Source organism: Rhinatrema bivittatum, chromosome 11 (genome assembly GCF_901001135.1).
Source record: "Rhinatrema bivittatum chromosome 11, aRhiBiv1.1, whole genome shotgun sequence".
In the NCBI taxonomy this organism is placed as follows: Eukaryota; Metazoa; Chordata; class Amphibia; order Gymnophiona; family Rhinatrematidae; genus Rhinatrema; species Rhinatrema bivittatum.
The window spans coordinates 6,275,814-6,299,294 of NC_042625.1; the positions used below are offsets into that span (position 1 = coordinate 6,275,814).

The window sequence follows — 23,481 nt, forward strand, 5'->3', positions numbered from 1 at the left end:
AGACAAGCCAGACGCCGTGGTATTTCGGCGGCTCCTCCACCGCCTGCATCAGGGGGAACTTTATATCCATTCAATTGATTGTATATATCCAGGGCAACTGTGTATCAACTTCTTTGAAATGTGATGCTTTTAATGCCTCTCCGCTATCAACCGGTTTCACCAGCCTCGATATCATTCACATCAAGTTCAAGCCTTTACACACTTTTTTACTGCAACTTGGTTCTGAAAACATTTAAAATCAAACAATATTTATATAACCTCCTATATCAAACTAACTAACCCCCACGTCCCACAAACAATATCCCTCTTACACTTACCCAGCTGCGTTCAGGTCTATGCTTCAAACCAACTGTTGTTGCGGCGGCTGTGAGCATTGTCGTCCTCCCTCAAATTTTATATCCCCAAAACCCCGCCCCTTCCCTCCCCATGTTATGACCTCACGGATGCCGGATTGTTGTCTATATAATTAACTCTTTTCTTCAAGGCACAGTCCTCAATATCATCTTTCTATGTTCGTATCTACAGTAACACATTCCACTCCACCTCTTTGTTTAAACCTCTCAGTATCACTGTATCCCATTGGAAAATATATTTCTGTTCTTTGAATAAAAGGACTTTATTGATATCACCTCCCCTCCTCCTCAATACTACTTGTTCCACAACAGAAAACTTTTAAATCTTCAATCTTATGTTGTGCTTCCCCCCAATGTTCAACCAGAGGTGCTTCAGCACAGTTGCGCCGCAAACAGCTCATATGCTCCTGTATCCGTACTTTTTGTTTTGTCATCGTTTTACCTATGTATTTCAACCCACATAGGCACCATATTACATAATAACCCGTTCAGAATCACAAGTCGTAAATGATCGCAAATTGAATATCTTTTTCTGACACCCTAATCTTATTGGCCTGAAAGGCATGTGGGCAGATATTACAGTGACCACATGCACTGTGTCCACTCCGGATATTCTCCCTCTTAATTGTATTTCTAATCCCAGCATGTACCAAATTATCCCGTAAATTTAATGCCCTAGAGAAGGTAAACAAAGGTTTGTCTTCAAATACTGAATGTAATCCCAAGATGTTCCAATGATGTATGATACTCTTGCGTACTTTCCAAGTATCTGGCATAAAGGGTAGCACACAAACCAACTTGGATATTTTCTCCTTTTGTTTAGGCCTCAATAACTCTGTTTGCCCATCTTCCCCTTTTCATAACCCTCTTCAATACTCTATTTGGGATATCCCCAATCTTTAAATCTTTGATACATTTCATTAGCTTTTAATAAATATTCTGAATTTGAGGAATACAATTTCCTCAAACGCAAAAATTGCCCTGTTTGAATATTTTCCCTCAATTTCAAGGGGTGACAACTGTAGAAATGAAGAACCGTATTTCTATCAGTCTCTTTTCTAAAGACGGAAAAAGAAAAACTATTTCCCTCTAACCTAATCTCAATGTCTAAAAAATTGATCACTTTATCTTCAATCTCTGCAGTAAACTGTAGATGCTCATTCTGTGCATTAAGCCATTCTATAAACTTCTCTAATTCCCCACGTGGTCCCTCCCAAATGACCAGATCATCATCTATAAAGTGTTTCCACATCCTAATGTGGTAGGATGTGGTAGACATAACCTGCTTCTCAAATTCCCCCATGTAAAGGTTGGCAATATCAGGTGCAATTGATGCCCCCATGGCAACTCCCTTTATTTTTCTGCAGTTTTGTAAATATCCTTGTTACACTCTTGTTCCTTTCCTTATTGCGTTTTGTTAACCTACTTCTCCCTTTGCTCACACTGTCCTAATTATTAGTTGTCCTGTTTTCCCCATCCCCTGTTCTTTATAATTTCCATTTCCATTACTTTGTTATAATGTAAACCGATATGATGTGTATTTTAATGTCAGTATAGAAAAACTGTTAAATAAATAAAATAAATTTGTTTGAAGAACCGATCCCCAAAACAAAAGTAGTTTTGTGTCATTGCCCATGTGGTTAAATCAACTACAAATTCCGTAGGAATCCTCCCGTTGTCCCTTCTTTTTATCATATATGATCGGACCACCTCAATGGCTTCCCTTTGATACACAGTTGCCCTGGATATATACAATCAATTGAATGGATATAAAGTTTCCCCTGATGCAGGTGGTGGAGGAGCCGCCGAAATGCCACGGCGTCTGGCTTGTCTGTTAACAGCACGGACCTGTCGGTTAACAGCATGGATAGTCAGAGAAACGAGAAAGTTTGATCTTCCTGGTATGGGCAGTTGAGAAACGAGAGTTCTTCATTCACGGTTACGCCTGTGAGAGGTTTCAGATTGTCGGAATCTATACAAAAAGGATCCATTCAGGTGTATGTGGGACTGTTTATATATATTTTTTAAATAGAACTGAGCATTTCACATGACGACGAGTTGGGTTCCGTGAAAAGTGGTTTGTTGGGACATTTAACAATTTTTGAATCTATGAACAAGTGTTCCCTGTACGTACCCGGATCAGTCCAGACTCCTGGGTTTGGCCCCCCCTCTAGCAGATGGAGACAGAAGTTTACAAACAAATTCTCCGCCTATATCTAGGCTGGTGCCAGTCCGGCAGTATTCTTCTGTCTCCTAGCAGGTGGAGAGGGTGCCAAACCTAGTCTGTGCTGAGGCCTAGATTTAGGTGGTAGTTAGTGTGTAAAAAAAAAAAAAAAAAAAAAAGGAAGAGAAAGCAGTTTGAGAGTAGGAAGCCGACGGATTGGGGTTCGGACCGCAGAAGCTTGCTTGCTGATCACTGAGCGTGCCTCCCAGAGGGTAGTGAGGTCCTGAGGGGACCATCCCCTCTGGTTGAGGCCGCTGTTACGTGGGGGAGCTCCACTGTCAGCGTCTATCAGGGCTGGGGGTGACATCGGGGTGCCCGGTTCCCTCCCCCCAGCTGGACCCGGACCTGTGTCTGTGTGTTAAAAAAAAAAAAAAAAAAAAAAAAAAAAAGTACTGCCTGTTTTTTTTTCTTCTGTTGTCTGTGCCTCGTCTCTCCTGTCCTGTTCCTGTGAGGGGGGAGGTAGAGGACCACCGTCGCCGGGGAGATCTTTTCTTTTTTGTACTGTGCCTACCCTTTTTTCCTTGTTGGGGCCGCGATGCCGCGGAGAACTGCATGTCAGGCCTGCGGGTCCGCGGCCACACGGCTGTCAAGGGACATCCTGTGTTCGTCATGCATTTCCGGCGGGGAAGGGGGGTCCGCGACGCTGGCAGGGTCCCGGGGCAGCAGGCAGGTAGCGCCGGTCCCGAGGTCGGCAGGCCGGTGATTAGTGCGGGGCCGGCTTCGGGGACGCCGGGACCGGGCGCCATTTTGTTTTCTTCGCCGGCGTTTTCGGCGGCCATTTTAGGTCCGAGGGAAGCTGCGGCAGGCGCGTTACCGGCGTGTGAGGGGGAGGACGACCCTCCGCTGAGGTTATCCCCGCAGCGGGGGGTCCCAAGGGGGACAGTCGTGCTTCTGCCATGGGCTTTCTCTCCACATCCCTCTGAGGGGGAGGAAGAAGAGGCCTCAGACTCGTCCTTTGGGTCCGCGTTTGTTCTGCTTATGCATAAGGCCTTCAAGGCCCGTAGACGGGCCAAGAAGAGGGCATGAAAGACCTCCACTCCGGATTCGGGACCTCGGGCAGAGAAAAGGTCCAAGCCAGTCCAGGGTCGGAGGGCCAGAGTAGGGCTCGACCACTCCAGTTCCCAGGGGGGAGCTGGAATCGACCACGGACACGGATGAGCCGGAGGACCCGTCCGGGGATACAGAGCTTCCGTCCCAGCCCCCAAGGGGGGTTGATGGGGATGGAGACCAAGGGGCTTCGGGTTCCCGAGGGGCCCATGCTACCAAGGGGGTTGACCTGAAGGTGATCCGTTTGTTTTGGAAGGAGGAGCTGGGACCTCTTATCCCAGAAATTCTGGGGGAATTAGGGATCCAGGTGCCGCAGGAGGAGTCCTGGCTCGGAGTAACGGATCCGGTCGTTTTGGGTCTCCGGGGGCCTCCTTCAGCCTTCCCTTTGCATTTTTATGCCTCGGATTTGCTGTTTAAGGAATGGGACACTCCGGATTTGGGGCTGAAGGTGGCGAAGGCGATGGATAAACTCTATCCCTTACCGGAGGATGCCCTGGACATGCTGCGCATGCCGAAGATAGACTCGGCAGTAGTGGTGGTCACAAAGAAAACCACCGTTTCGGTCACCATAGGTACTGCTCTTAAGGATTTGCAAGACAGGAAGCTGGAGGTGCAGCTGAAAAAGATCTTCGAAGTCTCCGCATTGGGAATTCGTGCGGTGATTTGTAGTAATTTTTCCCTTCGGGCAGGTCTCCGCTGGGCACAGCAGCTCTTGGCCAATGAGTCTCTGTCGCCGGAAGAAGCACGCCAAGCGAGTCGCTTGGAGGCGGTGATCGCTTATAGTGCGGATGCCTTCTATGATCTTCTTCGTACTTCGGCCAGGACGATGGTTTCGGCAGTGGCCGCGCGGAGGCTGTTGTGGTTACGACTTTGGTCGGCGGACGTGACTTCTAAAACACGGCTAGGTTCCTTGCCCTTCAAGGGGAGACTGTTGTTTGGTAAAGAATTGGAAGATTTGATAGAATCCCTGGGGGAGAATAAGGTTTACTGGAGGACAGGCCACGGTCTCGGGGGGCTGGCCCTTCCAGGTCGCGTTTTCGCGGTAGTCGCCGGCCTCGAGGCTCCTGGGGATCCGTTTCTTCTTTTCGTCACAGTGCACAGCGTCAACAATCTTATTCGCAGTCCTTTCGCGGGCGCCGTTTCGGTCGTTCGGGCACCGGTCAGCCTGTGCAGGGGGGGCAAACCTGCACAATGATGGGTGGCCGGTCCATTCCTCCGTTCCCAGAATTGGGGGGGCGTCTCGACCGTTTTTACGAGAAATAGACCAGGATCATGTCGGACCAGTGGGTCCTAAATGTGATAAGACACGGTTACGAGTTAGATTTTTTACACCGGCCGTTTCCGTTTTTTTTCTGGTATCCCCTTGCGGGTTCTCAGCGAAGCGACGGGCGATACGGGCCACACTAGATCATCTCAGGGAGCTCAGCGTGATCGTTCCCGTTCCGGTCAACAAACTTCGCAGGGGCCGGTATTCCATTTACTTCGTAGTACCAAAGAAGGAAGGAACGTTTCGGCCCATCCTGGACCTGAAGGGGGTCAACAAATGTCTGCAGTTTCCTCGGTTTCGAATGGAAACTTTACGGTCGGTGATCGCGTCCGTGTGTCCGGGGGAGTTTCTGGCCTCCCTGGACCTCACGGAGGTGTATCTCCACATCGGCATTCGGGCAGAGCATCAACAGTTCCTTCGGTTTGCAGTGCTGGGGCAGCATTTTCAATTCCAGGCGCTCCCGTTCGGTCTGGCTACAGCGCCTCGAATGTTCACCAAGATTATGGTGGTAGTGGCAGCGCACCTCCGGAGGGAAGGTCTGTTGGTGCACCTGTATTTGGACGATTGGCTAATCCATGCCAAGTCGGAGACGCTCTGCTGAGCAGCGATCCAGCGGGTTCTCCAATTGTTGGACAAGCTCGGTTGGATAGTCAATGTCTCCAAGAGTCAGTTGACGCCGTCGCAGTCCCTGGAGTTTTTGGGAGCATTGTTCGACACGCATCAGGGAACGGTTTCTCTTACACAAGACCGAATGTTCACATTGCAAGCGCGCATTCGCAGATTGTTATCCAAGCAGGTGCCCATTGTCTGGGACTATTTGCAGGTGTTGGGGTCCATGATGTCAACACTGGAATTGGTACCTTTGGCGTTCGCTCATATGCGGCCCTTTCAGTCAGTGTTGCTCTCCCGATGGAACCCGGTCTCGGAAGAATTTCATCTGCCCCTGCCCCTGACTCTGGCAGCCAGGGACAGCTTGGATTGGTGGTTGTGTCCGGCCAACTTGAGTCGCGGGGTTCCTTTAGAGATCCCGTCTTGGACAGTCATTACCACAGATGCCAGTCTGCTCGGCTGGGGAGCGGTGTGTTTACGGCATTCAGTACAGGGGTAGTGGTCGCCTCAGGAAGCGTCGTGATCCATAAATCGTCTGGAAACCAGAGCGGTTCGGCTGGCTCTTCTGGAGTTCCTACCACTCATTCGTGGCAGGGCAGTCAGAGTGTTGTCCGACAATGCGACCACGGTGGCATACATCAACTGACAAGGGGGAACCAAGAGTCATGCTGTAGCGTCTGAAGCTCGTCTCATGTTCGCCTGGGCGGAGCGTCATCTCAGTTGTCTCGCAGCCTCCCACATAGCCGGGGTAGACAATGTTCAGGCCGATTTCTTGAGCCGAAATTGGCTGGATCCAGGAGAGTGGGAGCTAGCGGAGGATGCCTTCCGGCTCATTTGTGCTCGGTGGGCACACCTGCGATCGATTTGATGGCAACCTTCCGCAATGCGAAAGCCCCTCTGTTTTTTGCTCGAAGGCGGGAGACGGCAGCAGAGGGCGTAGATGCTCTGGCTCTTCCATGGCCGACGGACGGACGTACTACTCTGTGTTTCCTCCGTGGCCACTCATAGGAAAGGTGTTGCGGCGGATCGAGGCACACTCGGCGGACGTTGTTCTGACAGCGCCCGTGGTTCGCAGACCTCCTGAACCTTGCGGTAGAGGAGCCTCTCCATTTCCCGTATGTTCCGGACCTTCTGCACCAAGGACCCGTGTGTTTCGACCAGGTCGATCGCTTTTGTCTAGCGGCCTGGCTTTTGAGAGGCAAAGGCTGAGATCTAAGGGCTACGCGGAACTGGTGGTCGCTACTCTATTACGCTCCCGGAAGACGTCTACTTCCTTATCTTATGTTAGGGTCTGGTCTGGAAGTTGTTTGAATCGTGGTGTCTGGACCGGGACGTGGTTCCTATGCGAGCGACCGTGCCGGATATCCTTCTGTTCCTGCAGGACGGTTTGTCTGAGGGTCTTTCATGTAGTTCCTTGCGGGTTCAGGTGGCGGCGCTGGGTTCCTTACGTGGTTTGATTCAGGGGAAACCAGTGGCGGCTCATCCTGATGTAGCGCGTTTCCTGCGAGGGGCGAAACATCTGCGGCCTCCGATTCGTCAGCCTTGTCCGTCCTGGAATTTGAATCTTGTTCTTCGGGCCTTGTGTGGCGCTCCGTTCGAGCCTATTCGCAAAACCACCTTGAAGGATTTGACACTGAAGGTAGTGTTCTTAGTGGCCATTGTTTCGGCGCGTCGGATTTCCGAGCTTCAAGCTTTGTCGTGCAGGGAGCCCTTTTTGAGGATATCGGAGTCAGGGGTATTCTTGCGTACGGTCGTTCTTGCAACTCAATGATTCGGATCCTTTGGCTAAGGACCTCCGTAAATTGGATGTGCGGCGCGTCCTGTTAAGTTATCTGGAGGTAACTAATGCGTTTCGGGTTTCCGATCATCTGTTCGTGCTCTGGAGTGGTCCTCAAAGGGGCAGTGCGGCGTCCAAGACAACCATTGCGCGATGGTTGAAAGAGGCCATCAATTCGGCGTATATGTTGCAGGGTCGGTCCCTGCCCCTGGGACTGCATACCCATTCTACTCGCTCTCAGGCCACTTCTTGGGCGGAATGTCAACATATCTCGGCGGAAGAGATTTGCAGGGCGGCCACATGGAAATCTTTGCATACTTTTTCCCGGCACTACCGTTTGGATGTCAAGGCTCCCGGTGCGGGAGGTTTTGGAGAAGGTGTCCTTAGAGCGGGCCTCTCCGGATCCCATCCCAGGTGAAGTGACTTGGGTACATCCCAGGAGTCTGGACTGATCTGGGTACGTACAGGGAAAAGAAAATTAGGTTCTTACCTTTGATAATTTTCATTCCTGTAGTATCACGGATCGGTCCAGAGTCCCACCCGGATAAGTGCTACTATCGGGAGAGGCCATAGTGTACGTGCTGCTGTCTGTTTGATATTTTGCTCCTTTTCTGTCTGTTATCGGTATCTCGGGTTCGTTTTCCCAGTTGGGCGTTGAGAACCGGTAATGAGGATTCTGTTGGACTGGTGGTGTTGGTCCTGGTTAGAAGGTTCGTTAGCCAGTTTGATTTGTGATTTTCCTGCTCTGACATTAAGTAATACTGCCGGACTGTAGGTGGCACCAGCCTAGATATAGGCAGAGTTTTTGTTTGTAAACTTCTGTCTCCATCTGCTAGAGGGGGGGGCCAAACCCAGGAGTCTGGACTGATCCGTGGTACTACAGGAACGAAAATTATCAAAGGTAAGAACCTAATTTTCTTTTGCATTGGAGATAGGTATATGAAAATGTAATGTGAAGACATATGGTTTATAGGGAAGGGTTGTATTTTTATGATAGGTGTATGAGGTATGGATGAGAGTATGCATGGTTTGGATAGTTTTAATAGATTCATATAAGATGTGCAATATAAAACATATATACAAATTTTTGAACAAAAAATGTTTTGAACAATAATCAAGACCAAATGTTTGAAATATTATTGAGATATTTTTAAATAATTATAATTGGATGAGTAGGATTAAGGGACCTTGTCTTGCAACCATTGCTTAATCACAAGTGTTTTTTGTTTGTTATAATATTTTAATAGGTGAATGAGTGTGAGTGATTTAATATTGTTTATTGTGAATGTTGTGTAATATTTGATAATAAAGATTGTGTACTCGCACTCTTAATAGTTACAAGTGTATTTGAACAAGCCCTCAATATGAGTCTCAAATTGTATTTTCGTTAAGTCTCATGTTCTGTCCCGTGGGAAGAAAATTTGGATTTTTTTCAGATCTTTCTAAATCCATGCAGGAAAGGTGTAAATTGTTTCTTGCTATGCACCAAGAGGTTGTTGCTTTAGACGCTGCTTCTTAGGTACCCTTGCAAATGTATTGTAAAATATGCAGGAGTTATCTTTTTTTGTCCTCTGAGCAATTGTGCTTTTCTCTAATCAGAAGTAGTCTCTTGTGAGTATACTTAATGTAATTTGATATATTTCTGACCAACTATATTAAACCTTTTGCCTTTGTTTTTCCGACTAGTCATTGTCCTCTTGTTATTTCTTGGTTATCTTCCCCCAATTTGTGAGCTAATTTTATATTTTTTTTTCTTCCTGTTTATATTTACCCTTGTAACTTATTTCTTATGTTCCTTGACAAGTATATTCTTGTTCAGATGTAAATTGAAATGGTTAAAAGCTTAAAAAAAAAAAAAAAAAAATCTCCTGAAAGTGGTTCTTCTGGTGGGGAGCTGGTGAAACCATCAGAGATGGCTATTTCAGAGAGAACTCCAGGTAGTGTTCTGGAAAGCGGGGATGCTTGTTAGGCAGCCTCTGGTCCTGTTCCCATGGAGGAGTCCTTGTCTCTGCAGGAAGAATCTTGGGAGTACATGAAGACAATTCTTCTCAGGTGGAGCCTTTATCTCTGGAATTTAATGCATCAGGTTTATTTAAATTAAGCAGAGCAGTAGAACAAAGAAGTTTCTTCCCTTAGAGGTTTCCTGTAGCCTTTCTGTAGCTCTTCCTTCCTGATTCAGGAGGAATCTGGATTGGGATGTTAGATTGGTGAGTTGGCTAATGTTTCCTTGAGAGACTTCGTGGCCAGACAGGCGTTAGACTCCTTCAGTATCATTCTCCATCTTGAAAAGAGTGAGATATCCATGGCAGAGGAACCCAGGTTGGTTTGCTTGTTTAAAAGAGAGGAACTACTGATGATAACAAAGGCTCTAAGGGAACTTGGGAATTAAGGAGCAGCTGGTGGAACCATCAGAGGAAGATGACACTATTTTAGAGAGCCAGGGGCCCAGAGAAGATGTTTCCCTTTCATAGGATGTCAAGGGTCCTAGTTTCGACAAATTGAGACACTCTGGATCCTGGCCTGAAAGTTGGGATAAACATAGTTAAAAATATATCCTCTTCCAGAGGAGGCCTTGGACCTTTTGAAGTTTCCTAATGTAGACGCAATGGTTTCTGTTGTAACTAAAAATACTGTAATGCCAGTTAAAGGATGTGTGGCCTCAAAGGATGGCCAGGATAGGAAGATAGTTATATCTTAAACAGGTTTTTGAGGTGTTAACGTTTGCTTTCAGAGCTGCGGTTTGTGGCAGCTATATGTCACGGGCTTATTTGTGCTGGGCACAGCAGGTACCGGTAGGCATTTGAGGATAGTTTGATGGAAAAGGAAGGTTGGAAATTGGTTGGTGGATATTTGGTCTCATTTGGGGAAGTTGTCCTTCATAGGGGAGCTCCTTTTTAGAGAGTATTTGGAGAAGCTGGTGAAACATTTTGGAGAACCAGTCCCATAAGTTACCTGAAGATAAGTCTCTAATAGGCCAGAATGTAGGGATGTTTGGCATTATTGGCCAAGGAAGTCGATAGTGTTGTCTTCATCATACTCAGGAAAAATAATATGGGAGCAAATCACAGTCCTTTCATTCAAACTACAAAGGCACTAGAGATGTCTGTTGGGAAACTGGGAGCTAAAAATATTCACAATGAGGATTAAAGGGTCCACACTCAGCAGATAGGGGATTTGCCATCCCAGTTTTTGAAGTGTGGACACATATTACTACAGAGCAGTGGGTTCTATCTGAAATAAGAGATGTTTACGTATTAGTTTGCGCGTTTTGGTGGACACATTTGTGATTTTCCCCCTGTCATTCTATAAAAAAGGAGGCATCAGTGTGGGACACTCTCTGGAACGCATTCTCCAGTTGGCAGCAGACATTCTGATACCAAAGGTAGAATGGGGTCAAGGGTGTTACTCCATTTATTTTGTGATACCGAAGGAGGAGATCACATTCAGGCCTAATCCGGATTTGAAAAAGTTGAACTTGTCCTTAAGGATATCTCAGTTTTCATATAGAAACTTTGTTCAGTGGTCATAGTGGTTCAAAGGAGAATTTTTAGTATATTTCTGGACCCCTCTAAAGTTTATCTTAATATTTTGCTTAGAAGGGACCATCAGAGGTTTTTCAGGTTCATGGTCCTGGGGCAACATTTTCAGTTTCCGGCTCTATTTTGGGCTCACGCAGCCCCAAGACTTTATCAAAGGAAATGATGGATATGGTGGTGACATTCTGGAAGGGAAGAGGTGTTGGTCCATCTGTATCTCAATGATTGGTTGATTCAGATGAAGTCAGAAGGATACGGTTGTTTCCTGTTCGTACCCATGATCAGTCCAGACGAGTGGATTTATGCATCCCTACCAGCAGATGGAGGCAGAGAACAAAACTTTGAGGCACTGTTTTATATAACTGAGAGTGCCATCTGCAGTGCCTCAGTATTTCTCTGTCTCCAGCAGATGCTAGAGGTGAATACCTGCAGTCTGGAGGGGTTGAAAAAAAAAAAAAAATTCAGCTCCTTGAGGTGTTAGGTTCCTTCGTGGGCTATTCTTCAGGTAGAGCAGGGGAGTTGGCAGTCCCTGTCAGGACTTGACCCTTGTTTTGTGTGTGTGTGTGTGTGTGTGGTGGGGGGGTGTTAGATAGCCAGGTACCCTGGTTCCCTCTCCCCCTCTGGGCCCTTTGCTCCTTTGCTGTGCCTGGCTCTCAGCAGGTAGCCTCCAGAAGCAGAGTAGTTTTATTTATTTATTCATTTATTTATTTATTTAACTTCTTTTACTATACCGATACTCAAGACCAGGTCTTATCGTACCAGTTTACAATAGAACAGGGGGAAACCAATTAACATCTAGGTAGAAGGTAAAGTTACATTAAACAGGGAGCGTAAAACATGGGAGATGGAAGACAGGACAGATTTTAAACTATAGCAACTGGAGAGTGATAAATATAATCAACAAAAAACTATAAACGATATGATTAGTGATACATAAACAGAGATTTATCCTAGGCGATTTGAAAGAGTAGTCTTTCCTCCTTTGCTCCCTTTAAGACCTGTTTCTTGGGGGGGGGGGGGGGCAGGGATCAGGAGAGAGGCTGCAGCAGCAGGATTGAGGAGCAAGTACGTTTTTTTTGTATGTTCTGCTGGGAGGCAGGCAGGTAGGAGTGAGTGGGCCAAATTGCCTCCCTTTGTCGGAAGTGCTGTATCTCATCACTGGGACAGCGATGAGTGTGATCGCTGTTACGTTTATTTTTAGGCCTGATCAAGTGTGCAGGCCTGACTTCCCCGACATGCCAGCTCCCGTGCAGAGCGGCAGACTTTGCCACAGCTGCGGCCTGAGGCAATCTCACCTTGATGCGGCCTCATTTTGCTGCGATTGCGCTTTGAGGGGGGGAGGCTGAGACTTCGGCGGGACCCCCAGGGAGTGGTGAAAAAGGGCAGGCGGCTGGGTTGGCTCAGAGGCTCCAGGAAGGGGGGAGGGGTCAGAGGAGCTGGCGGCCATTTTGGCAGCACATGCAGAAGTGCAGGCTGCCATTTCTGAGCCCCGGGATTCCCCTCCCACATTTTTCTTGTGGGAAAGTGTCCCTGCTACTGGCAGGGGGACAGCAGGAGGGGAGTCTATCAGGACTCTTCCTCCTCGGACCCAGAGGCCTTTTCCATGGGCTTTGTGCTTTTCATTTATAAGGTTTATTTAGCCCGGAAGAAGATAGGGGCAAAGAGGCTTTTGCCTAGGAAGTTCCAGATGGACAAGAAGGCCTGTGGAGTCAGAAGGGATCCTGCGGATGCTGAGTCTTGGGCAAGCCCCAGAGGAGGGTGATTCATCATATAGCCTTGGGTGATCCTGAGCAACTCCAAGGAGGTCCGGTGGCACCGCACAAGGACCCTGTAAGTGCCCTGGGAGATCCAACACAGAACCTGGACAGAGATCCATTGGTGGTCATGGGGGAGATCCCATGCAGGAGGTGGTTCCGGTCGCAGAAGGAGATGCCCCCTATGTGGTTTGGCTGTTGCGCAGAGAGGAACTGGGTCCTTTGATTCCTCAGGTTCTGGAGGAGCTCGGCATCAAAGACGTCCAGGAAGACTCGGACAAAAGGAGTGAATCTGCTCCTGGAGGGATTGCGAGGACCTCCTACCACTTTTCCTTTACCAAAGTAGATGAAGTTGATGGATCGGGAGTAGGAATCTCCTGAGGGGGGCCTGAAGGTCGTGAGAGCTATGGGGATATTTCACTTGCCAGAACAGACCTTGGAGTTATGTAGAATTCCCAAGGTGGATGCAACCGTTTCAGCGGTTACTAAGAACACTACCATCCTAGTAATGGGAGTAGCGGCTCTCTAGAATTTCCAGGATAGGAAGCTGGAGATTCTGCTTAAGTGGCTTTTTGAAGTCCCAGCTTTGGCCCTTCGAGCAGTGGTGTGCGGAAATCTGATGTAGAGAGCCTGTTTGTCCTGGCTGCTGAAGGCACATGACAAGCATTCAGGAACCAGCACAATGAAAAACCCCAAAGGAAATAGCTGAAAAATATGAAACAATCACAAAATATTGTATTCAGCTATGAAAAAGAAGAGCTCCTGTTGAGGAGTCTTACGACCATCATAAATTGCCTCTAGAAGCTTTTGGCTTATATGTACAGCCCTTATAGCTCTGGGCTTGACTAATCATAGGTCGTAAGAGGTCCAGATATTCTCCATCCGGAGCTATAACATAAGATAAGGCACTGAATGTATGACTACTAATCGATAGCTCGAGAACTTCACTTATTAGACGTGTCATGTACTTTTGTGACATCTCAAGGTGATGAATCCCTTTCGGATATCAGATCATCTATTTGTCCTGTTCAGTGGAGCAAAGAAGAGAAATAAGGCTTCCAAAGGCACGATTGCTCACTGGTTAAAGGAGACGATAGCTTTAGCTTACACCTGCAAGGGCCGACCGGTGCCGGAGGGATTGCGAGCGCATTCCACTAAGGCGTAGGCGACCTTGTGGGCAATGTGTCAATTGCTTTCTCTGTAGGAGATCTGTGTGGCGACATGGTCTTCTCTTCACACTTTTACCAAACATCGCTTAGATGTGCGCACTCAAGAGATGGCAATGTTTGGGGAGAGTGTATTGCACTCGGGTCTTTTGGGTTCCTGCCCAGAATAGAGGGGTTTGGGTACATCCCACTCATTTGGACTGATCCGGGGAAAGAGCAGGAAAGGAACATTGGTTCTTACCTGCTAATTTTCGTTCCTGAAGTATGATGGATCAGTCCAGAGACCCTTCCCCTTCTGACGAAAGACTGCCTCACTTCTGGAGATGGCTAAGCTGATTGAGCTGACATTTGATTTGATCAAAGTGATGAAAACTGTACATAGTTGGTATGTTTTTGTTAAGTCAAGGGGGCCTATTTTGCAGGGGTCTTCAGCTTTAAGCCTCTGTTCACCCAAAGTTTATTGGGGGTTGTTGAGGTAGACATCTTGGCTTGGGTACAGGTCAATACTGAGAAACTGCAAGTGGCACTTTCAGTTATGTAGCAGTGCCTCAAAGTTTTGTTCTCTGCCTCTATCTGCTGGTAGGGATGCATAAACCCACTTGTCTTTAGTGATCCGTGGTAATCCAGGAATTAAAATTAGCAGGTAAGAACCAATTTTCCTTTAGTTACTCTGGGATAATCTGAATGTTATAGGATCTTGGTTGGGTGATCAATTTTCCCAAGGGCAAGCTCCAGTCCTCTCAGATGTTTGAATATCTGGGGCTCCATTTCGAAAATCTGAACGAGAAAGTTTCTCATGGCAGAGAAGATGGACAAACTTCAGAGTCACGTGAGACAGTTTCGCAACATGCAGGTGCCCAGAGCCTGGGATTATCTTCAAGTTCTGGGATCAATGGCTTTGACTTTGTGTTTGGTTCCCTGGTGGTGGCTCAAATGTTGCTGTTGCAGCAAGCTCTTCTTTCGCAATGGAGTCCCCAATCACTGGATTACGAAGCCAGGATACCACTTTATGGGGAGACTAGGCACAGCCTGGAGTGGTGACTCTTGGTTGAAAAATTGTCCATAAAACAAATAAATGTCTCAGCAGATGGAAATCTCAGTGCCAGGGTCAGGTGGTGCAAAGAATGTTGTGGAACAGTTCTGGTCCATCAGTCATCTGGAGACTAGGGCTATCAGAAGAGCCTTGCTGGAAATTCTACCGCTAATTCAGGGTAAGGCGGTAAGTTTTTGGGCAATGATACAGCAGTAGATAAATTGGCAAGGCGGGACCGGAGTGCAGTAGTGCTGGCCAAAGTGTTCCAGTAGGCAGAAAGTCATCTATTGGCGATCTGTCTCACACATTTCTAGAATGGAGAAAGTCCAAGCATATTTCTTAAGCAGGTACACCTTGGATCCCAGGGAATGGGAGCTGTTGGAAGTTGCTTTCTCTGTGATTCAGTCCAAGTGGCAGGAACCCTAGATGGATATACCAGTGTTGAAACAAGAACTCACTTTTTTTTTTCCTCAGCCAAAGAAGGGAGCAGAGGTCAGAAGGTCTTGATGCCCTGTCTTGGGCAAGGCCTCTGGGTTCAGTTGTATGTTTTTTCCCCCTTGGTTATTGATAGGGTGTGTGATTAAAAAAAAATTCAGACACAACAGAGGCTAATGACTCTTATAGCTCCGGAGTGGACCTAGAAACCGTGGTTTGCAGATCTAATGTGGCTCAGAGTTCAGAGCACTTTAAGGTTCGTGTCAGGATCTGCTGGTCTGTGAGCAGCAGGTTCGCTTTTGTCTTGTTGCCTGTCTTTTGAGAGGAGAAAGTTAAGGAGTAAGGGTTACTTTGAGGAAGTGATCACCATGTTGCTTCAGGCTAGAAAGCAGTTGACGTCCTTGGCTTATGTTCATGTTTGCAGATTTTCTTTCCTTTTTTGCAGAAGGGCTGGCGGAGGAGTCATGCTTTGAATTCACTCATAAGAACATAAGAATTGCCATACTGGGTTAGACCAAGGGTCCATCAAGCCCAGTATCCTGTTTCTAATAGTGGCCAATCCAAGTCACAAGTACCTGACAAGTACCCAAACATTAAAAAGATCTCAAGCTACTATTGCTTATTTATTAATAGCAGTTTATTGTTTTTTCCTATAGGAACTTATCCAAAATTTTTTAAAACTCAGTTACACTAACTGCTGTAACCACATTCTCTGGCAATGAATTCCAGAGCTTAACTATGTGCTGAGTGAAAAATAAATTTCTTTGATTTGTTTTAAATGAGTTACTTGTTAACTTCATGGAGTACCCCCTGGTCCTTCTATTATCTGAAAGAGTAAATAACCGATTTACATTAACCTTTTCAAGTCTTTTCAAAATTTTGTAGACCTCTCTCTCATTCCCCTCAGTTGTCTCTTTTCTAAACTGAACAGCCCTAACTTCCTTAGCCTTATCTCATAGGGCAGCCGTTCCATGCCCCTTATTTTGGTCACTCTTCTCTGTACTTTCTCCAGTGCAGTGATATCTTTTTTTTTGAGATGCGGCGGCCAGAATTGCACAAAGCATTTATTTATTTATTTGAAATTTTTCTATACAGACATTCAAGGAAAATATCACATCTGTTTACATAGAACAGGGGAAACCTTTAACGAAGGAAATGCAAAGTTACATATAACATAAGGGAGCTGAACTGGGAGAAAGGGCTGGAGAAGCAGCATCAGGAAACAGGAAAGATATGGTAGCCAGAATTTACAATAGTATGAGAAATTATAATATATGGCAATTATTTACAATATGTACAGTATATATCTTATTCAAGGTGTGGTCTCACCATGGTGCGCAAGAGGTATTATGACATCCTCCGTTTTATTTGCTATTCCCTTCTTAATAATTCCTAACATTCTGTTTGTGTTTTTGATCGCCCCGGCACACTGAGCCGATGATTTCAATGTATTATCCACCATGACGCCTAGATCTCTTTCCTGGGTGGTAGCTCCTAATATGGAACCTAACATTGTGTAACCACAGTAAGGGTTATTTTTCCCTATATGCATCACTTTGCACTTGTCCACATTAAACTTCATCTGTCATTTGTAAGCCCAATCTTCCCGTCTCGCAAGGTCCTCCTGCAATTTATCACAATGCGCTTGAGATTTAAGTACTCTGCATAATTTTGTGTCATCCGCAAATTTGATCTAAGTGCATGGTGCAGTGTTGTCCTGTTAAGTGGAAGAAATTGGAGAAGTTCCTTGGCAGTTCATCCAGATGTGGTTAGATTGCTCTGAAAGCAGTTGTGGACTCTGGTTAGGTTTGGACAAGCTGGAATCTCAATCTGGTATTGAAAGCCTTGGGAACAGCTCAGTTTTAAGCCCATTAGGATGAGATTGCTGAAGAATCTTACTGATGAGAAATCAGACTGGCTAAACACAGCATTTCGGGTACACGTCCCACACAGAAATCTTCGATCAGCAAATAAAGCACTCCTAATCATCCCTTCAGTTAAAACAGCAAGACTAACCCAAGTGAGGGAAAGGGCCTTATCATTAGCAGGACCCACAATTTGGAACACAATGCCTCCAGAGATCAGATTACAAAGTGATCTCAAGGCATTTAAGAAAAGTTTAAAAACATGGCTTTTTAAACAGGCATTTTACAAGGAGACGGGAGAATAGAAATTATTCAGGAATAAGCAGATAAGCACCGACACACAGTACTTAGGACGATACAGTAGAGTAGTCTATGAACACCACATCACAACTAGCATATTGATAACACTATGTATGATAAATTACCCGTAAAAGTACTTTCAGTACACTCGGTCATGACACACTTCTCTAAAAATTATTTTGTCTAATGATATATTGTAACCGAACCTATGACAGCACCTGTTAGAATGTACTATAGTACACTTTTACCTACATTAAATATGTGCCTACATGTAAACCGTTGCGATGGTGTATAACTTAGCGACGGTATAGAAAAGATTTTAAATAAATAATAGTGATTTGTTCTGCAAGATGTATCTCTGAGCTACGGGCTTTGTCATGCAGGGATCCTTTTTGAGGATATCTGAGGATGGGGTGTCCATTTCCACAGTAACTTCCTGTTTACCAAAAGTAGTCTTCATTTTTGATTTGGAACAGTCTGTGGAATTAGCTGCAGAACACCACATCCTGGATGTGCATAGAGCACTGTGATAGTACTTGAAGGTGACTGTTATAAGTCCAATCATGTATTTATGCCTTTGAGCAGGCACAAGGCAGGAAAGAAGTCTTCTAAAGCTACTATTGCTAGCTAGATTAAAGAAGCCATTGCTTCTGCATAAATTTGCAGAGGGCTGACAGTGCCAGAAGGCCTTGAGGCACAAACTCCACTAGGCCCCAGGTGATGACATGGGCAAAGTGTCAGTTTGTTTCGCCACAGGAAATTTTTAGGGTGGCTCATTGGGCCTCATTACATTTCTTTTCCAGGAATTGTTTCAATGTGTAGGCTTGGCTTGCAGCCTTCTTTGGGACGAGCATTTTGAGAGCAGGATTTTCAGGGTTCCTCCCAGTTTAGGGGAGGCTTGCGTACATCCCGTGCATCTGGACTGGTCTGGTAAAGACAACGAGGAAAGTAAAATTAGGTTACTGGCTAATTTTCTTTCCTTGAGTCCGACCAGACCAGAGTCCCACCTGTTTATCCTGTAGCCTGCTTATCTGTGAATATATTCTTGCAAAGTATACTTGGTTGTAACTCTGGTTGTATCTTGGTTTTAGGTCTTTTTTTTTTTTTTTTTTTAAAGGGTTCATCGAATGTTTGGGGGTTTTTTGTGGCTTACCCCTGCTTGCAAGGGGTGGGGGGTATTTTGCTTGGGGAAGATAATACTGAAAGGCTGTAGGTGGCACAGTTCTATATGTAGACTGCTTCCAGCAAGGCTTTCATTCTTTATCTCCATTTGCTGGTAGGGGAGAGAAACTCATGCTTCTCGACTGGTCTGGTAGGAGTCAAGAAAAGAAATAGCAGGTAATTAACCTAAATTTACTGTATCTTACAAGCAGTCAAGCTTCTATAGCTGGCAGCTTGGCTATATCATACTACTAGCCAGGATGTACTCCTTAGGGAAAGGTAAGAACACTGTGAGTTGCTCTTTGGGTGGTGCTACTATGTGATCCTAACACCTGTTGCTGTCTTTCCAGGGATACCTTATCACAAACAGGGAGATTGTCTCGGAGGACATTGAAGATTTTGAATTTACTCCCAAGTCAGAGTATGAAGGGCCCTTCTGTATTTTTAATGAGCCGGATGAGGTGCGTGACCACCATTCTTTTGAAAGTGATATTGGGTATAATCAAGGTTGCACTGAATATGAGCAGTTCAGAAGTGGAGTTTTATGAGGTGGTTGTTGTCATGGCTTTTTTTTTTTCTCTAATATCACAAAATGCACCTGCTAGTTGTTGGCGTTTTTATGAAATGTGAGCAGGTTGGGTGTAGCCTCTTACTGAAATTTGAGTTGATTTTTTTTTCTTAAATCCAGGCACATTTGATCCAGAGGTGGTTTGAAAATGTGCAGGAAACTAAGCCCAACATTATTGTGACATACAACGGGGACTTTTTTGACTGGTAAGGATCCTTGTTTAAACCTGGCTTTTCTTGGTAACTGCACCCAGGTCAGTGAGCTGGACAGAGATGAAATATTTGCTGTAAAATGAGACTTCAGCACATGTAGTAGAACAAGCAGAACACATGGCTGGCCCTGTGGGAGCCTCAAATTACAAGTGAGAAATCCACACATTCAAGGCAGATAGAATCCACACTAAACCATAACCTTCAAATAGAGATTACTCTATATTTACAGAAAAGAGTTCATGCCAGCGTAGGCGAGGATGCTGACAGTCCAGACTCCTGTGGTACATTCTCTAGGCTATGGCTCAAGTTATAGTTGCATTTTTTTAAAATCTGCTTTCTGTAAAGTTATCTGAGCTTGTCTGGGTTTTTGGATCTGGTCAGTTTAGGTTCTCTCCCAGATATGTATTCCAGTCTGTCTTTGGACAATATTTGAATTGAGGATTATTTTGGTTTTCAGGCCCTTTGTAGAAGCAAGAGCCTCCATCCATGGCATGAGCATGTACCAAGAGATTGGATTTCAGAAAGATAGCCAGGGGGAGTATAAATCACCTTCCTGTATCCATATGGACTGTCTCAGGTATAGTGAAAAGCTTCCTTCTACCTTGTGCATTCATATGTACTATTTCATGTATATTTTGAATCACCCCTTGTGTGTGTGAATATTATACACTGGATACATGACGTTTTGTTTGTCTTCTGGTAATGACTGTGGTGTAAGGCTTGCCTTGGAGCTAATATGGGTAGAACTGAATAAAATGCAGATAGGGAGGGGGCAAGACTTCTCTTAAGGTGGAGTAAGAAGCATCTTGAGAGAGGAATGTGTAGGGGGGATAGAGAGAGTGGAGAAATGTCTCTAGTAACTGGATGGGATTATGGGTTCTGTTTCCAGGTGGGTAAAGAGAGACAGTTACCTCCCTGTGGGAAGCCATAACCTTAAAGCAGCAGCCAAAGCCAAGCTGGGTTATGACCCGGTGGAACTGGATCCTGAAGAGATGTGTCGAATGGCTACAGAGGAGCCTCAGGTATGGATACTTGTGAAAGCAGTGGTACAGAGATACGTTGTTAATTCCCTGTTACCTATATTTGATTAGTTTGCAGGATGAGTCCTTGTGCTGCAAGTTTACCTCTTAACTGTATGGGTTAGAATGAATCTAGAATTCATGGCTTCTCTGTATCACCAGTATTATGTGGTAGTGAAGCCAATGCAGCAAAGCTGAAGTCACCTATTCACAAAACGCTGGATTGTTCTAGGTTGGGATATCTTCTTTTCTTCATCCAGTCAGACCAGTCCAAACCAGTAGATTATGCTCCAGCAGTTGGAGACAGAGATCATGAGGCTCACTGTTGTCACTCCTTATATGTATCTGTACTGACATCAGCCTGCCACTATTCTGTCTCCAATACAAAAAAACATATGGTGACACACATTATATTATAATCTTTATTGATTTCACAAGAAAGAAATTTCCAAAAGACCTTGCTTTCAAAATTTCATAACATTACCCCAAGGAATACCCATCTAAAAAACCCAACCAATACTCACACACCATTCATACCTCCTTACACACACACATTCTCTGAAATACCTCCCAACATTCTTTCATATATATTAAAATTTCTCAAATTTTTCTCTCGTTTTCAAAACAAAATTCCTTCAATATCCTCTTCATCCTCTCAATATGTTTCACCTTTTCACAGGCTTCTTCAGGAAAGCTTATAAAATTTTCTGCTGCTTATAAATCTTCAACATATTCATTTTTGTAGTATTCCCGTACAGGTTTCGTCTACAACAATTAACATTTTTAAATAAAAAAAAATGTTTCCAACGAACCTTGTACACGAAATTTTTCTTTAAACAACATTCACATGTTTTACCTATATGTCCAAGAAACAATTGACGCATAGACAGATACGTTCCCAACTCTTACTCTCCAATGCGTCTCAAATGAGCTCCCACAGAACAGCTGTTCTTGCAATATGGCGTGAATTTTATTTTCATGTTACCTATAGCGAATTAAATCAAAATACCATTTCCCAAGTTTCTCTACCTTTCCAAAAACTCCATCCCAAAATTTCCCCACAAAAGAGAGATATATATGCTTGAAATCGAAGGAAACTTACCTTACCAATTCCAAAGAACGCCACCACCTCCGTAGCGTTCAACCACCATTTGCCATCAAGTGAGTCAGAGATAAATCAACTCCTCCCCTTCTGCCTCTTTTAAATCCCCCATCACCAATCAAAGCGGTCCAAACTATATCCACACCTCTTTCTACTACCTGCGATAATTTAAAGGGACTATTTCATTCATTTACTAATTCCAAAGCAAATCTTTTTAAAGGGACAACCTTTAAAAAGATTTTTCTTTTACCAACCTAAACATACCTATTTACTGAAACCAACCACTCACATCCAAACAAATCAGAGACACGCAACCCAATCGATTCTATCGTTTAATCCATTTGGCCATAAAGTTCCTAAAGAGAAAATCCATCTCTTCTCCACTCGCAACAATATTTTGTTTAAGTTGCCCCCTTGTCTATTCTTTCTCTTGGATCACAAAAAAACGAAGATCCTCCACTGTATGTTGATATTCGCACCAATGCTTCACCAACGGAGCAGTTTCTACTTCATTTCGAAGTCTACTGCAGTGCTCCAAAATCCGGGTTTTAATTTTCCTCTATGTCTTGCCCACATAGAACAAACCACATGGACATTTTATAATGTACACCACTGAAACAGATTGGCAAGTAGTGACTCCTCTCAGGAAAAAATTTTTTCCCGAAACCGGATGAATGAAAAACTGTACTGACAGACATAATTCCCTGTACGTATCCGGATTCGAAATCTGTACAAAACACGGACCATCTATTCGTCCTTCACAGCGGGAAGAAGCAAGGGGAAGCGGCCTCGCGGGCAACCATAGCCCGCTGGATCAAAGAAGTTATCAAGGCGATCTACGTGGAAGCAGGCAAGCCACCGCCTTTACAAGTCAAGGCCCATTCTACTAGAGCCCAGGCAGTGTCCTGGGCGGAGACCAAGATGCTGTCACCTGCCGAGATCTGTAGGGCGGCGACATGGTCCTCCATCCACACCTTCTCTAAGTTCTACTGCCTGGACTTGCAGGCCCAGGAGGACACGGCATTCGCAAGGGCAGTACTAAGTGTGCTACGGACAGCCTCCCACCCGGTTCGGGAGTAGCTTTTATACATCCCATTGGTCCTGAGTCCATCTGCTACACGCTAGGAAATGGAGAAATTACTTACCTGATAATTTTGTTTTCCTTAGTGTAGACAGATGGACTCAGCATCCCACCCACAGCTGCTGTTGTTCATGGAATCCTTGTTCGACTTTCCCAAGAACGAGGTAATCACGGGTAAGCAAAGCTTTCCCTCCACCCTACCGGGTGTCGACGTTTCTCGGTTGAGGGCACTGGCGGTCTCCAGCTATAGCCAAATCAACTGGTTCAAGTTAATCAAGTTATCCAAGTTATTTAAGTTATTCAGTCATGCATATATCCACAATTGCTTTTCGAGGAGAATACTGAGAAGCTGCACTTCCTGCAGGGGGATATGTACTAGGCTGATGTCAGATTGAAATCTGATCCGTCTCCATCTGCTATCAGGAGTACGCTATACACATTGGTCCTGAGTCCATCTGTCTACACTAAGGAAAATGAAATTATCAGGTAAGTAATTTCTCCATTTTAATTATACCCACTGTTCCACCTCCTCACCCGTTTTCTCCCAGTCTTCCAGTACTTCCTCTAAGTACATTCCCATTTTGACAAAATCTGTATTTGTGTGAATTCTATTGTTGGCTTCCCTGTTTTGTGTTACTTCTCTATATTCTGTTTGTGATATTGAACCATAACTTCTGATCACTACTGCTCATGTGATTAGAGGTATCTATAGTTGTGTCTCCCGTGGGAACATTTTCAGTTCCGAAAATTGCTGTGCGATGATCATAGCAGCTGCAGCTCTCAGGCGCAACGGCATCATGGTCCACCCGTACCTAGATGGTTAGTTGATTTGGGCACAGTCATCTCAGGAGGCAGTGTGCGTAACTCACCATGTGATTCAAGTCTTGGGAAGGCATGGTCTGAGTGGTCAATTTTTACAAAAGTAGTCTCCAGCCCGCTCAGTCCCTGGAGTACCTGGCAGTGTGGTTCAGT

At 45.3% G+C, this 23,481-nt stretch overlaps 1 protein-coding gene across 4 annotated transcripts in view; it reads left to right on the plus strand.

Moving 5' to 3' along the window:
• POLE (DNA polymerase epsilon, catalytic subunit) overlaps nt 1-23,481 on the plus strand; it is a 379,412-nt gene that overhangs the window by 107,505 nt on the left and 248,426 nt on the right. For all 4 annotated transcript variants that reach the window (XM_029570995.1, XM_029570997.1, XM_029570993.1 and 1 more), the window contains exons 10-13: nt 18,878-18,988; nt 19,216-19,301; nt 19,765-19,884; nt 20,197-20,329. In XM_029570995.1, the coding sequence (XP_029426855.1) occupies nt 18,878-18,988; nt 19,216-19,301; nt 19,765-19,884; nt 20,197-20,329 (450 nt within the window). The remainder of the gene's footprint in view (nt 1-18,877; nt 18,989-19,215; nt 19,302-19,764; nt 19,885-20,196; nt 20,330-23,481) is intronic.